Source organism: Bicyclus anynana, chromosome 22, assembly GCF_947172395.1.
Source record: "Bicyclus anynana chromosome 22, ilBicAnyn1.1, whole genome shotgun sequence".
Taxonomy (NCBI): domain Eukaryota; kingdom Metazoa; phylum Arthropoda; class Insecta; order Lepidoptera; family Nymphalidae; genus Bicyclus; species Bicyclus anynana.
The window spans coordinates 9,405,514-9,421,693 of record NC_069104.1 but is presented as its reverse complement, the minus strand read 5'-3'; the positions used below and the strand labels follow the sequence as shown (position 1 = coordinate 9,421,693).

General features: G+C 39.6%; 1 protein-coding gene across 3 annotated transcripts in view; it reads right to left on the bottom strand.

Moving 5' to 3' along the window:
• LOC112055455 (uncharacterized) overlaps window positions 1-16,180 on the bottom strand; it is a 31,879-nt gene that overhangs the window by 954 nt on the left and 14,745 nt on the right. For all 3 annotated transcript variants that reach the window (XM_052888436.1, XM_024095578.2, XM_024095577.2), the window contains 8 exons: window positions 11,956-12,222; window positions 10,463-10,723; window positions 9,635-9,824; window positions 8,234-8,409; window positions 6,088-6,225; window positions 4,959-5,129; window positions 1,454-1,570; window positions 722-940 (listed from right to left, as the gene is read on the bottom strand). In XM_052888436.1, coding sequence (XP_052744396.1) covers window positions 722-940; window positions 1,454-1,570; window positions 4,959-5,129; window positions 6,088-6,225; window positions 8,234-8,409; window positions 9,635-9,824; window positions 10,463-10,723; window positions 11,956-12,222 — 1,539 coding nt within the window. The remainder of the gene's footprint in view (window positions 1-721; window positions 941-1,453; window positions 1,571-4,958; window positions 5,130-6,087; window positions 6,226-8,233; window positions 8,410-9,634; window positions 9,825-10,462; window positions 10,724-11,955; window positions 12,223-16,180) is intronic.

Genomic DNA, 16,180 nt, shown 5'->3' with positions numbered 1-16,180 from the left:
GGAGCAAGAGGGTCCAATCAAGATGACGTTCATTAACCGTTGGAGAGTGTAACAGGACTTTCACTGCCCATCCTTCAACCCTTCACACGCGCTCTGCAAACCGCGGCACGCGCCGCTGCATTGCATATTTGATTGTGCTGCGTTGTAAGTACCAGCTCATGAACAAGGGCCCCGTATGGGTTCGAAACTAATCGGGCATACTCCGATGTTGTAGACGTGAGTTTTAGCCGTGTTCCATTATAGATCAATAAGAGAAATACAATTGAAATTTTAGAAGTAGTAGAACTATTGTAGAGCAAACAACCTAAGATGGAAGTGGGCTAACTTGTTATTAAATCACCCTTCTCGGTTTCTACACGACATCATACCGTAACGCTAAATCGCTTGGCGGTACGTCTTTGTCAATAGAATGGTAACTAGCCACGGCTGAAGCCTCCCATCAGCAAGACCTGGACCAATTAAGAAAACTTCAATCAGCCTACCCGAGGATCGAATCCAGGACCTCTGTCTTGTAAATCCATTGCGCCACGGAGGCCGGCCGTCAAAATTGGCCCCTTAAATAATAAGTGTATGGTTTTACGTTTCCGTAAATCGGATCACAGGGAGTCACTAATTATATAGGGGACTCAAAACTCCTACTTTGGGCGATTGAGATGATGATGTTGAGGATAGTGATGATGATGTAAATAAAAAAACTCATATGGATAAAGATTCTACTTACGTACGCCACCTCCCCCACCTCCACCTCCTGGAGGATTGGGAATAGTGAAAGCGATATCTGTTACTCGAGACACTTCACCCTCTTGACCCTTAACCTTCGCCACTATGACCCACGGATGCTGCTCCACATTCGTTGGGCTTATAATAGATATAGAGCAGTAACCAATCGAGAGATCTGATCTATCGAGGATCCCTGGCGGAACGTTTTCGTGGGTGAAGCCTGGAAACAAAAGCGGTTTAATTATCACTGTGCCCGTTATTTAAACGCATATATAATATTATACTATTATATCTGTTGACGTTATTCCTGTTGTTGTATTTTTATAATAAGTTGATGCAGGTGGGCTCAGTATGGTGAATGGTGATGTTTGGAAGTCCCTACAAAAGGCTTATGTCCTGCAGTGGACGTCCAACGGCTGACATGATGATGATAATGTCCCATGAATTACTTACCATATCGTACTTAGGTAAGTACGATATGGTATTCAATCTATAGTGACCGTATTGCCTTGCAAGTTCATTTAAAGAATACCAATCGCACAGGGCAAGGATTTGCATGTCGGGTGCTGATTAGCTTTAATGAGATATGATCCTTAAAGTAAGTATTCTTTAGTTTAGAATTGTCATAAAAAAAACAAATCGTTCGTTGTTGTGAAGATTTTTACAGTTTATGATGGTAGAAAATGTTTTTTTTAAATTTGAAATTCAGGATTAAAATAAAATGATACGTTACCGAAGCCGTCGATGCGGACAAATCTGCAATACTCCAGAGGTCTTGAATTGTGGACGTTTGCTTCTAGCTCCAGTCTGTTCTCACGCCTGTCCAGAAACTGGTTGACTGCCATAGCATCTGCATTAGTTATTAATTAGTTATCATAAGCCAATTTAATTTAGGTACTACAAGACTAATGACCGATAGCGTATTCTCTCTTTCTTCTTCCATCGCATCGAAAAGAAAGCTATATTCATTGCGATAGAATGAAAAGGGGACAGGTACATGGAAACAAAATTATCTCGTTATCTTTTAGCTTATATCTTAGGTATACAGACCTCTCTTAAGAGTGGAGGGGAGAGCAACACGTCTAAGATGCCATATAAAAGTGTCGACCAATAGCGGCCGAATCGAAAATATCACTTTCGCTTTTTTATTATACAATTCAATACAATGATGCATTTCGAATCTTGATGGGTCTGCCTAGATATTGCAGTGCCTCTGGCATGTTTGCCGAGTCGAGAGTGCCTGACTTTTATGCTGTTATGAGAACACGCGTGGCCTCCTTCTGGGAGAGACTCAGAACAGCGCGTAACAGCATCCTCGGGACAGTTTGCGACGGGATGCCCAGCCCTTTGTTTACATATTGGCTATCTGTGCATCAAGACAATAATAAGAAATAGTTTATACTCCGGACTAGAATGACGCCTGGGAAGTCTTTTAACCTTCCCAGTTAGTATGTTTTAATACCTATTTGTATTATTAATTATTATTATTTTATATCAATATGTAATATGTATTTTTTTTTTTACTCTTTACAAGTTAGCCCTTGACTACAATCTCACCTGATGGTAAGTGATGATGTAATCTAAGATGGAAGCGGGCTAACTTGTTAGGAGGAGGATGAAAATCCACACTCCTTTCGGTTTCTACACGACATCGTTCCGGAACGCTAAATCGCTTGGCGGTACCCCCCACCAGCTAGACCTGGACCAATTAAGAAAACCTCAATCGGCCCAGCTGGGGATCGAACCCAGGACCTCCGTCATACTGGATGCTTTTACCTTTAATAAAAAATAATAATTATTATTATTATTTATTGCATTGGGTCGATAGAGAGAGTGAAGAGAGATTTCAAATCCGTCGCTATTGGTCAATGATAAGAGTAGATATGTATTTTTCTCTGCAAGAGATATTGTTATTGACGCATGCTTATACTACTGGCGTATAATGTTCGACTTTACGACGATCACTATCAGTGACGTATACGTAGAGTAGAGAGAACCAAGTGCCCTGGTGCAAAAAAATGGGGCTCCACTACTATCTAAACTGGTTAGGTTTTATCGAGTAAAAATATTAACTTTGACTTTTTGACTTCCCCAGAGTCATCCTAATTCCTAAAACGAATCATCACGCTCGTAAAGGTTTGTTGATTTATTAGATAGTTAGGTAAGTATAGGTAATGTTTTTAAAGGCCCTATTTTTTCGCCTATTAGCCAGACATACCATTACACGAAGGCTGAAAAGTGAAAACCTGCTACCTTCCATAGCCACGTTGTCACTATAGTAGGAGCATAACTATCGTTCAGCCTTCATAAAATGAAACCTGGCTTCGCTGTCTCTCAATCTATAGCCAAACTTACATGTCTATTGTCAAAACACTTTTTAGCATATGAAACTTCTCTATAAAATTTTTCTAGCATAATTCTCTATAACTGTGTTGGTGTGGTTGTGTGTTAATTTGATTTGAGTAATTTTTCTCGCAAAAGTGAAATCACAGGAACTGGTAAGTGGCACCAGTATGCTTCTCAGTCTGAGAGTTACATATTTGTACCTTTTGCCGTAGAGACCATTTGGGCCATGGAGTGGCAGTGCCAAAAACTTTTACCAAACCATTTCACCGCGGCTAGTTGCCTTGATTGGTGACAGAAGGAATGGCTAATTTTTTGCGCAAAGTATCAGCCTGACTGTCCAGCACGGAAATGCAGCCAGTATTCTTGCCAAAATTCTACGTGGCCATGATATGTATAGTTATCAGAATAAGTTAGTTTAAGTTCCTTATTGTATTCTTTCTCAAAAAAAAAATTACAGAAATATTATAACAATGTTTGTTTATGATTGTGTGTATGTTTTTTAATCTGTTGTAAACACCACAACTGATGAACTAATTCGGAAAACCCCACAGTTCATGCGGGATTTGTGACAAAAAAGGAATTTCATGCCCAATATTTCATAGCTGAATTCAGGACTAAACAGAAACTCACCACAGCACCGGAGAGTTTCAGGCAGGATAACAGAGTTAATCGGATAACTGTTTGGTGCAGTGGTGGTTGGATTTAGTGGGTAGTGACCCTACTTTCAGTATGCCAATGCCATGGATTCAATTAATTCCCCCAAGTGGAAAATGTTTCTGTGTCAAATACTGGTATATTATTGTACCTGTATATTATTAAATATATATTGTATATGTATTTGCTATTACATGTCCGTTGCCTTTCCTTATATGTAGGTGAGGGGATTTGAATAGTCACTACCGGTCCCTTACCTCTCCTTATATGTAGGTGATGGGATTTGAATAATCACTATAGATCCATGGCCTCTCCTTATATGTAGGTGAGGGGATTTGAATAATGACTATAGATCCATGGCCTATCCTTATATCTAGGTGAGGAGATTTGAATAATCACTATAGATCCATGGCTTCATAGCTGAATTCAGGACTAAACAGAAACTCACCACAGCACCGGAGAGTTTCAGGCAGGATAACAGAGTTAATCGGATAACTGTTTGGTGCAGTGGTGGTTGGATTTAGTGGGTAGTGACCCTACTTTCAGTATGCCAATGCCATGGATTCAATTAATTCCCCCAAGTGGAAAATGTTTCTGTGTCAATTACTGGTATATTATTGTACCTGTATATTATTAAATATATATTGTATATGTATTTGCTATTACATGTCCGTTGCCTTTCCTTATATGTAGGTGAGGGGATTTGAATAGTCACTACCGGTCCCTTACCTCTCCTTATATGTAGGTGATGGGATTTGAATAATCACTATAGATCCATGGCCTCTCCTTATATGTAGGTGAGGGGATTTGAATAATGACTATAGATCCATGGCCTATCCTTATATCTAGGTGAGGAGATTTGAATAATCACTATAGATCCATGGCCTCTCTTTATATGTAGGTGAGGGGATTTGAATAATCACTATAGATCCCTGGCCTCTTCATATAATATGTAGGTGAGGGGATTGGAATAGTCACTAATACTACTACTACTTTTATACTAATATAAAAATAAAGATTATGTTAATACAGTGATGATTGTTAAAATAAAAAAATTAAATTCTATATAATTTTATTTGGTTTTAAAACTTAGGACCCCAAACATATAAACATATATAAATATATAAAAATATTCAATCGTTAGGAACCTGTATTAGGGGAGTGAATTTCCCTTTAAATACAATTTATGTAGTGCCTAGTTATGAACCTTGTGCAAGCCACCGTCACCGTCTACTAACCAAAGATGGTGACATCTAATCGCGCGCGCTGCTCCGGCGCCGCTAGGTCCAGAAGGCCGACGTGACAGCTCCAGTAGCCGGAGTCGGACGTGGCCAGGCTGAGGAACCTGATGCCGCATTCACCAGCATCGAACCCGGCACCCACGTATGTGGCGACATCGTGGGTGTTTGCTGCAGAAAATAAAGAAGAACATTTTTATTACACAAAAAATCTTAATACTATCGTAAAGTATCTCAAAGTTTTAGCTCTACGAATTTTTGCCGCTGTTAAGGTTTTCAGATTACAGTAAACCGTTAACATAAGTTTTTAATTTCAATTAACAAATACAGTACCAAAAGAAATAATTCAAACATTCAAAATTCATTTATTTCAAGTAGGCTCAGTTAACAAGCACTTTTGATACGTCAGTTGTAAAGATTCTTGTCAGTTGTAAAGATTCGATTACTATTTATAAAGATTCTGCCACTGGTTCGGAAGGCAGGTTCAGCTGAGTTCAGGCAAGAAACTCAACAGTTGCTATTAAAAATAAATCTGTCAGTCATCATCTATTACGTAAGTCAAATGGCGAACCCCTTCGGGTTAATGTACCCCACTTTAAGAAAACCTGACATAATGTTAGCGCGTCATCAACACAATGTCGATATCACAGAACATAACCACCCAGTAGCGGAAGTAACAGTAACGGATAGGAGCCCGTGACGAGCACGTTATGTCACACTGTCGCCCTCCATAGATATCGCTCACCCATTCGCTCGGTGCCACATTGAACACGTCCCGTTCCTGGCGCGGAAGTAGCAGTAGCGGTTAGGTGCCCGTATCGAGCACGTCATCGTCACACTGTCGCCCTCCATACATATCGCTCACCCATGATACTCACTCGGTGCCACATTGAACACGGCTCCTTTCCTGGCGCGGAAGTAGCAGTAGCGGATAGGCGCCCGTGTCGAGCACGTCATCGTCATACTGTCACTCTCCATATTACTGCTCACCCATGATACTCACTCGGTGCCACATTGAACACGGTCCCGTTCCTGGCGCGGAAGTAGCAGTAGCGGATAGGCGCCCGTATCGAGCACGTCATCGTCACGCTGTCGCCCTCCATACATACCGCTCACCCATGATACTCACTCGGTGCCACATTAAACACGGTTCCGTTCCTGGCGCGGAAGTAGCAGTAGCGGATAGGCGCCCGTATCGAGCACGTCATCGTCACGCTGTCGCCCTCCATACCGCTCACTGCGAATCTGTCAGCTACCAGGAAAGGCTCTGAAATTAAGTCATTTCTAAAATGTAAATATATTTTTGATTCACATAATGGAAAGTTACTACAATACATGACCATCTCCCCAATTTACTATGTATGTGTAGTTGTTTATACCTATATATCATAAACAAGTTTTCAATTTAGCATTTTTTTTATCATGATAATTATCGTTATCAGTCGATGGAATGGACGATCACTTCTGGGCCTGTAACCAATTGGCACATCGATTCTCTTTCTACAAACGCTAACGCTTCAAAACTAAGAAATGTTTAATAGATCCGATAGATAGGTAACTTGATCACGTAACCTGTCGAATGTAATTCCCATCGATTTTTTAATTTCGAAGCGTTTGCGATTGTAAAAAGAGATATGTGCCACACTTGACTTGTAAATGGTTAAATAATTGTAACTTGTTCATAATACAGAAGCTCATTATAAAAACTTTTTTCTTTTGGTTTGCGAGTCGAATATATACGGTCTTGGATGGAGGATGCAGGGTCATTATCCACTGCGCCATAAACTTATCATTGTACCGGAGATTATTTTGATATTAAGATACACTCGGTACTCTCGACCGTGGAGATGATGCAAGGATCATCTTATCTAAATTTACAAGCGCTTTATCTATGTTATGTGGAATTTACAGTACATTCTATTGAGTACGGATTTATATTTAGGTTTACGCTGTCTATTCAACGTTATGGAATCCAAGTGTGTCTATTTTTGCATCAGACGATGATGTCAGGACAGTTAGTGATACCCGATAAACAAATAATTTCAACTACATGATCGATATTTTAAAACAATCAATGTTAACATTAACTCAACACTAAATTACATTGTAATCTGAAATAGGAGCGCTGCAAATAGGCGCTTGCCATTAATTTCGACTATGGTGAATCCATCAACCTGATGCGAAGCTTTTAGGCCTGAGGTGATGTAATATGGTAGTTGACTCATATCAAATTTATTATAAACGATATTAATTTCGCATAGTACATGGAATAAGGGTCCGAAATATATCGATATTACTTAATAAAAGTTAAGGATTTAAAACTTAATTTAAAAATTAAAAACATAATATTTTCACGTAATCACGTCTCAAAAAAATATGAAAATCAAATTTCAATCTACTATAGCATAACTATAATGATCAATTTAAGACCATTAAAAAAAGTGTCAAGTAGCCTATTACCTACACCGGCAACAATGCCCTACAGACCATAATACACAATGCGGTTTGCCAGCAGAAATATGCATGGCAAAGGGGAAATATCTGTCCAACGGGGAAATGCAGCCAGTATTCTTGCCACCATTCCACGTGGGCATGATTTGTATAGTTATGTAAGTTAGCTTGAGTTTCATGCTTATTTATGCAATAAATATGAAGGGTGAACAATTAGATGGTCTATATTTCTTGTCAATATTTTCTTTCAGTGTTGGTCGACCCCCCACCAAGCGGACTGACGACACAACTTGACTTTGACTTTGAAAGACCCATGTCCTGCAGTGGACGTCCATCGGCTTTTTTTTTTTATTCTTTACAAGTTAGCCCTTGACTACAATCTCACCTGATGGTAAGTGTTGATGCAGTCTAAGATGGAAGCGGGCTAACTTGTTAAGAGGATGGAAATCCATACCCCTTTTCGGTTTCTACACGACATCGTACCGGAACGCTAAATCGTTTGGCGGTACGTCTTTGTCGGTAGCGTGGTAACTAGCCACGCTCGAAGCCTCCCACCAGCCAGACCTGGACCAATTAAGAAAATATCAATCTGCCCAGCCGGGGATCGAACCCAGGACCTCCGTTTTGTAAATCCACCGCGCATACCACTGCGCCACGGAGGCCGTCAAAAATATGATAGGCTGATATGATGATGATGACAATTTTCTTTTAAACAATAAAATTAATATTTTTTAAAGTTTTAATTTAATTAGTTATTTATACATAATTTTAGTTAAACTTTAATTATGTATTTAATTGTATCTAATGAATCTGCAATGACCTACTTGTGGGGTACATAGCAGCGATTTCAGGGTCTCTGATCCAGGGGCCTTTGACGGTGAGGAACCCGAAGTAGGTGTCGCCATCGGTGTCCATAGCGCAGCGCCAGATGCCCACGTCACTGTTTGTGGCGTTCACTATCCGGATACCGCAGTCGTGTTGGTGGAGACCGGAGGTGTAACTGGAAGTGTACAAATAATAGCCATTGTAGCGTGTAGACTAGGATTAATTAAACGTGTAAGTTAGCTGTTAGTGAATGTAATAAAATGACGTAGCCTTATGTAAACAATATGGTACAGACACGCATTTCGCTGTCGAGTGTCGATCCATGTAAAATAAATAGTCGATCAGTAAACGCCCTAACGTGAACACGCCTTTTATTTAAATGCCATCTAACCGTAACAACATATTATAACCGGCAAACCATTTTTTCAAGTTCCGTAGTCCACAAGAAACTCATATTGTCTCGCCATATCCGTCTGTCTATCCGTTCTTTTGTCCGCGGTTTACTGCAGAGACTATTATCAATAGAAAGCTATAATTTAACATGAGTAAAAGAGCAACTATTGAGTTTCTTGCCGGTTTCTTCTCAGCAGAACCTGCCTTCCGAACCGGTGGTAGAATCTTTACAAATAGTCAACTGACGTGTCAAAAGTGCTTGTAAACTGAGCCTACTTGAAATAAATGATTTTTGATTTATGATTTTTGATTTTTTGAGTACAGAGTATAACCGTGGTGTGATAGCCTAGTGGATATGACCTCTGCCTTCCATTCCAGAGGGTGTGGGTTCGAATCCGGTCCGCGGCATGCACCTCCAACTTTTTAGTTATGTGCAGTTGTGTGCGTGTGTGAAGTCTGCCAATCCGCATTGGGCCAGCGTGGACTATTGGCCTAACCCCTCTCATTCTGAGAGGAGACTCGAGCTCAGCAGTGCGCCGAATATGGGTTGATAACGACAGAGTATGTACATTAAAAATGTGAACAAAGTCGTAAAATTAAATCTTGATCCCCTTCTACCAACTAAACCAGATACGGCGAAAAAAATACCGATAACAATACCCTACACCATGGGATAGACAATAAATAATAATTCATCCTTATTTTGCATGATATTATTCAAGCGAAAGTTTGTGTGTAAGTGTGAAAGTGTGTAAGTGTGTAAGTATGTTTGTTCCTCTTTTACGCTGCGGTACTGAAGCGATTTGGCTGAAATTTGGAATGGAAATAGATTTTACTCTAGATTAACACATAGGCTACTTTTCATCCCGGAAAATTTATGGTTCCCGCGGGATTTGTGAAAAACTGAATTCCTCGCGGACGAAGACGCAGGCGTCCGCTAGTTTTGCATAAAGAGAAGGAACCCAGTCTTTTCTTTTTGAGATACTGAAAGAAGTAGTAAAACTTACTTGACTCCAGTACCGTGCCAGCTGTATCGGCTTTCCCCGACACCTTCAGTAGCGATCAGAATACGGCCCTTGGGGTCCCGGAACTTGCACGTCTGGACCGGGGACGGGCTGGCCAGACCACAGGACAACGTGATTATGTGTTTGTCATTCGGGTCCACAGTCACGCTTGTATTGACTGGCGGTTTGTTGGCTGAAAGATAAAATTCTAAATTCAAAATTCATTTATTTCAATTAGGCTTAGTTTGCAAGCACTATGTATGATGTCCACTGCTGGACGTAGGCCTCTGACCGTAGACTGATTTCCTCAGTCCACCTCCATTCTTGAGGAGTAGTGTTTACTGACAAACAAATTAACAATGAGGGTAGAAAACTCAAGTCATTTCATAACTTTTTTATTTATAAAATATTATTCAAAATATATTAACTATACCTAAGCGTATTAATCAAATTTATTTCCATTAATTTAAAAACAAGTTAATAATAATTAATATTAGGTGTGAAATGACTAGTGATTTATACCCTCATTTTTAATTTGTCTGTTGGTAAACAGTACTCTTTGAGTATGGCTTTAGTATAGTGGGGGGTCGACCAAGACTGCGCTTTTTTTTATTCCTTACAAGTTAGCCCTTGACTACAATCTCACCTGATGGTTAAGTGATGAAGCAGTCTAAGATGGAAGCGGGCTAACTTGTTAGGAGTTTAGGATGAATTCCACATCCCTTTCGGTTTCTACTCGACATCGTACCGTCTTTGTCGGTAGGGTGGTAACTAGCCACAGCCGAAGCCTCCCACCAGCTAAACGACGATACCAAACAAAAAAGAACTTACGAGCATCTCGAACGATAACATTGACAACGTACTCTTGAGTGAGCACTTGTCCAGGCATCCCAACGTCCAACCTCCAGAGTCCTTGATGCTCCGACCTGGAGACTCTACCCACGTTCATGACGCACCTTCCAAAACCGTTATAGACCTCAAAACCTTGTGGGTTCCGTACTCGACAGTACACTGCGTCCGCAGGCCCAATTGTAACGGATGTTGGTCTGTCAATAACCCATGCGAGATCTATAGTGTTTGGATTTTGGACAGCTGAAAATTAAACGCATATATTACTCGCCGATGCTGGTTCGCGTGAAATTCTGGTTGTTATTGTTTGCATTAAATAGACTCTATAAACCAAAAAAAATTTTTTTTTAATTCTTTACAAGTTAGCCCTTGACTACAATCTCACCTGATGTTAAGTGATGATGCAATCTAAGATGGCAGCGGGCTAACTTAGGAGGAGGATAAAAATCCACACCCCTTTCGGTTTCTACACGACATCGTATCGGAACGCTAAATCGCTTGGCGGTACGTCATTGTCGGTAGGCTGGTAACTAGCCACGGCCGAAGCCTCCCATCAGCCAGACTTGGACCAATTAAGAAAACCTCAATCAGCCCAGCCGGGGATCGAACCCAGGACCTCGTTCTGGTAAATTTACTGCGCATACCAATGTACCACAGAGATTGCTTGTTGCCATTGAATAGGCCACTACTGTACCAATTTGAAAACTACTTTCGCCTATGGAAAGCTACATTATTAGGGAGTAACAAAGCTATATTTTATCCCCTTATTACCATAGATACAGGAACTATGCGGATGAAACAGCGGGGGGATGAATCACTAATCTATAATAATATTATAAAGCTGAAGAGTTTGTTTGTTTGTTTGATTTAACGCGCTAATCTCAGGAACTACTGGTCCGATTTGAAAAGTTCTTTCCGTGTCAGATAGCCCACTTACCGAGGAAGGCTATAGGCTATATATTATCCCCGTATTCCTTCGGGAACGAGAACCCCGAGGGTGAAACCGAGTGGCGTCAGCTAGTTAGGTATTCATGGGCAATTTTGAAAATTGTTTCACTAATCTGAAGCTACATTATTAGCAAGTAACATACGCTATACCTTTTCTCCGTATCCTCATGAAAAAGTGAATTATGCGAGACTTGCGGACGCCCGCAACGTCATCCACGTGGAATTCAGTTTTTCACAAATCCCGCGGGAATCATGAATTTTTCCGGGATGAAAAGTGGCCTATGTGTTAATCTTGAGTAAAATCTATTTCCATTCCAAATTTCAGCCAAATCGCTTCAGTAGCCGCAGCGTAAAAGAGGAACAAACATACTTACACACTTACACACAAACTTTTGCTTTTATAATAATAGTGCGAGAAGTGCGAGATTACTTTAGGAATCGCCACCAATTTTCGCCAAATTAACTCGTAGTGTAATCATAATATATTAATCGTCAGTTAGCAAGCAACATTATGTATTTTTTATTACCATGAACGTTAACCCGGACGATGGCTCTGTACTTTATGACGTCACCATAACTGATCTCCCAATCTCCACTATGCTCAGTCGTTACATTTAGGACTTTATAACCGCACGTCTCCTGGAAGATGCGACTGTAGTGTGATGGAGCAAAGCCGTTTGGTGCCAGAAGCTTGCAAGTGTTTCTATACTGCTCCGGGACAGAGTTCCTCAAAGTTATGTACATGTTCATCCCTTCCCTTACATCTAATACTTCTGCGGCAGGTTGCACAGTTTCTGAAAATATTCAAAATATTCGCTATTATCACTGAAAATATGATACTATATAACATTATGTATCATCATCATCATCATCATATCAGCCGATGGACGTCCACTGCAGGACATAGGCCTTTTGTAGGGACTTCCAAACATCACGATACTGAGCCACCTGCATCCAGCGAATCCCTGCGACTCGCTTGATGTCGTCAGTCCACCTGGTGGGGGGTCGACCAACACTGCGCTTTGTAGTGCGGGGTCGCCATTCCAGCACTTTGGGACCCCAACGTCCATCGGCTCTTCGATGGACGTTGGGGTTACATTATGTATACTTATAATAAATCTGTAGAGAGGTCAATTCTGTACATGAAATATATTTCCAAAATAACTATTATGCGGTTATTAGTGATCGATACTGATGCCAAAAATGCAATTTGCATTGCAAAATGCAACAGACAGACAGACGAAAAATTTTCGTCTGTCTGTCTGTTCGTTATAGAAACAAAAAGTACTCGACAGATTTGAACGAAACTTTGTACAATTATTATTCTTCATACTCCTAGGCAGGATTTATGCTGCACTACTCCGAAGCGAATCAACCGATTTGAATGATCCTTTTTTTGTATATTTGGTAGGTACGGCAAATATTTTCACCCCTAATTTTATTACGGTGTTATTAGTATTTTTGAATGAAAGGAATTTATAATATGCCGTCTAGCAAGTAGTGCTTAGTCAGTATAATAATAGATAGGCACACTATTACGAAAAAAGATAAAAAAAAAACAAAGTCAGGTTTTCATTATTAATAACCTACATTTGGCGCACTGTTGACCACGAGTCTCCTCTCAGAATGGAAAGGGTTAGGCTAATAGTTCATAGTTAGGGTTGATTACACCATTTAAACCCACAAAACGTATGAAGTCTGAACAGAGGTGGATGAAATTTGGAAGTTAAAATTATTATTAAAGGCTTCCTTTTGTTCCCACTGCAAAGAGATCTAAGTGGGTGACGTCACAGCTAATTAGTAACAAAGTATTCTGACTTTACGTTAATAATAATAATTTAAAATGAATAATGGCAATAATCCTATTTTCAAATTATTACGCACACATTTTTAATTACAAGTACAATCTCATTATGATTAGATTTAATCATTAGGACGTGACCTGATACTGATACGTTTATTCACAAAGTCCTGTAAAAATTGGTTGTCTACAAAGTCGTATACATTATCATCATTATCAACCACTATTCGGCTCACTGCTGAGCTCGAGTCTCCTCTTACAATGAGAGGGGTAAGGCCAATACCACCACGCTGGCCCAATGCAGATTGGCAGACTTCACACACGCATATAAGAAAATTCTCTGGTATGCAGTATTCCTCACGATGTTTTTCCTTCACCGTTTGAGACACGTGATATTTAATTTCTTAAAATGAACACAACTGAAAAGCCCCCAGGGGATCGTTCACCCGTTAAGTGTCGAATTTAAGCTCTATGCGTTTGAGAATTCGACACTCAGCGGATGATTTGTCCCCTGGGGGTCCCCATGCAACGTCTATGAACTCTACTGTTCCAGTTTATAGAACAGTATTAAAAATACCAGTTATGCCAGTTATACCAATTATGCCAGTGATGACCTACGGATCCGAGACTTGGTCGCTAACTATGGGCCTTATTAGAAGGCTCAAGTCACTCAGCGGGCGATGGAGCGAGCTATGCATGGAGTTTCTCTGCGTGATCGAATCAGAAATGAAGAGATCCGCAGACGAACCAAAGTCACTGACATAGCTCAGCGAGTCGCGAAGCTGAAGTGGCAATGGGCAGGCCACATAGTTCGAAGAGCCGATGGACGTTGGGGTCCCAAGGTGCTGGAATGGCGACCCCGCACCGGAAAACGCAGTGTTGGTCAACCCCCCACTAGGTGGATAGAAGACATCAAGCGGATTGCAGGGAGCCACTGGATGCTAGCGGCTCGAGATCGTTTTGTTTGGAAGTCCATGCAAGAGACCTATGTCCAGCAGTGGACGTCCATCGGGTAATAATGATGACGATTATAAATACGTCTGATGACCCGTTTTGCTCGTCTGCCCGCAATTTATATTTTAAAAAATGTATCGTTTTGTAATACCTTAGCAAAAATTCAAAATGGCCTTGAATATTCCTATTCTTAGCACAGCGCAGTTGTTACAAGCAACGCACTTTACTATAAATTAGTTACACTAATACTATCTACACGTATTGTTTGTTGATAGCGAATATACACGGAAAATATTGTATCGATTGTAAAAATTCTTTCACTCGTTTTGTAAAAGAATTTTTACAATACGAAATTACGAATACTGGATTACTAATTAGGAATACGAATACGGGAATAAAAAGCCCGTGTTATGTAGCTTTCACGGGCTAACACGGGCTTTTTATTCCCGTATCCGTATTCATACGGTAACGAAAACCACGTGGATGTCCCGTCCAATTTAGTAATCAGAAGACCTACATAAACGTAAATTAATTAACTTATTATTTTGTTTTAAGTCTTTATCTATGAAATTTGATGTACTCGTATAACCAGCAATTTCATATTTAACTAGCAGACGCCCGCGACTTCGTCCGCGTGAAACCCGATGTAAACTTTCAACTACCCCTACCCCTCCATCTTTTTATTTTTTTCTGTCATAAGAACCTTCTCCTGACAATAACAAACACATCAAAAAAGTTACTGAAATCGGTCCAGCCGTTTACGCGTGATGGCGTGTCTAAGGGATATATAAATTCATTTAAAGGTAGATTGGCAATTCTAAATGCAAATAAATAGTATTTTAAAGCCGTGTTATCCTAATTTGTTTTCTTGTTGTGAAATTGAGTATTTGGATGGATAACTGAAAATTCGTACAAATTTATCAGTTCAGATCCTACCTATTAATAGTTTAGATCGGAACCACTTCAACCGAGGTCGACGAGCTTTGCATATCTAGTATGATAAGACTTGAGAGTGGAATTAAGAGTGAAATTATCGAAAATTGAGATAGGAGGACGTAGCAACAGAACGATACGTACATTATGGATATAAGTGCGGTATGTTGAAAATTACAGCCGAGGCGATTAAATTGTATTTTTGGCCCTAGATATCGGGGTTAGTATCAAAACATAAACCTACCAAGCTAAAAATTAAAATGATTTTAAAACCCCGCTATTTCTGTTTATATAATACATAATTGTTTGAAAAAAAATTGTAAGGGGATTTTATTACATTTATAGGACTCTTGATTTTTTTTTAATTTCACCGTCCTCACGCGGAACGAGACACTTTTTCAGGCTTGCAGCCGACGTTTACTGATTTATTTAGTCTTTATCACTATTAGAATTTAACAAAATTAGACACCTGGTAAGCCATATTGCAGCGACGAGAGCTATAGTAAGGAAGCAGAGGCTGTAATTATCAAAGCGCACGTATGTCATACGACTTTCTGAAAATGAATTTGCATTTTTGCCTGTTTTCCTTTGACACTTCATTCATTCATTTCCTTTGTTTTCCTTATGATGACATTTTGATACGCTTGTCATTTTTGCACAGATAACAAAGTGCGTTTGTTTTTTAGACAAATGCACCAAAAACAGCTAGTATTACTAATAAAGAAAATTAATATTTTTATGTTACTGATACAGATAAATGGTTGACGTCTATTGTCAAATTATTAAAATTAAAGAATTAAATGTTTTTTTTATTATATTTTATCTCACAAAGTTAATTTTATTCATAAAATGTTGAGCAATTTTCTGACATAAAAATTCTTCGACAAAATTTAAAAAAGTACCGTTCGTTATTAGACGGATAATAAAGGTTTTGTATTACACTACGGCAGATGTGCATTTTACTTTATATTACGGCACATGTGCGTAATGAGATACATTACGATATTGAAATTGGTGAAATAAGCGATACTTTTCGAGCAAATGTGTTATACTTCGTCATCAAC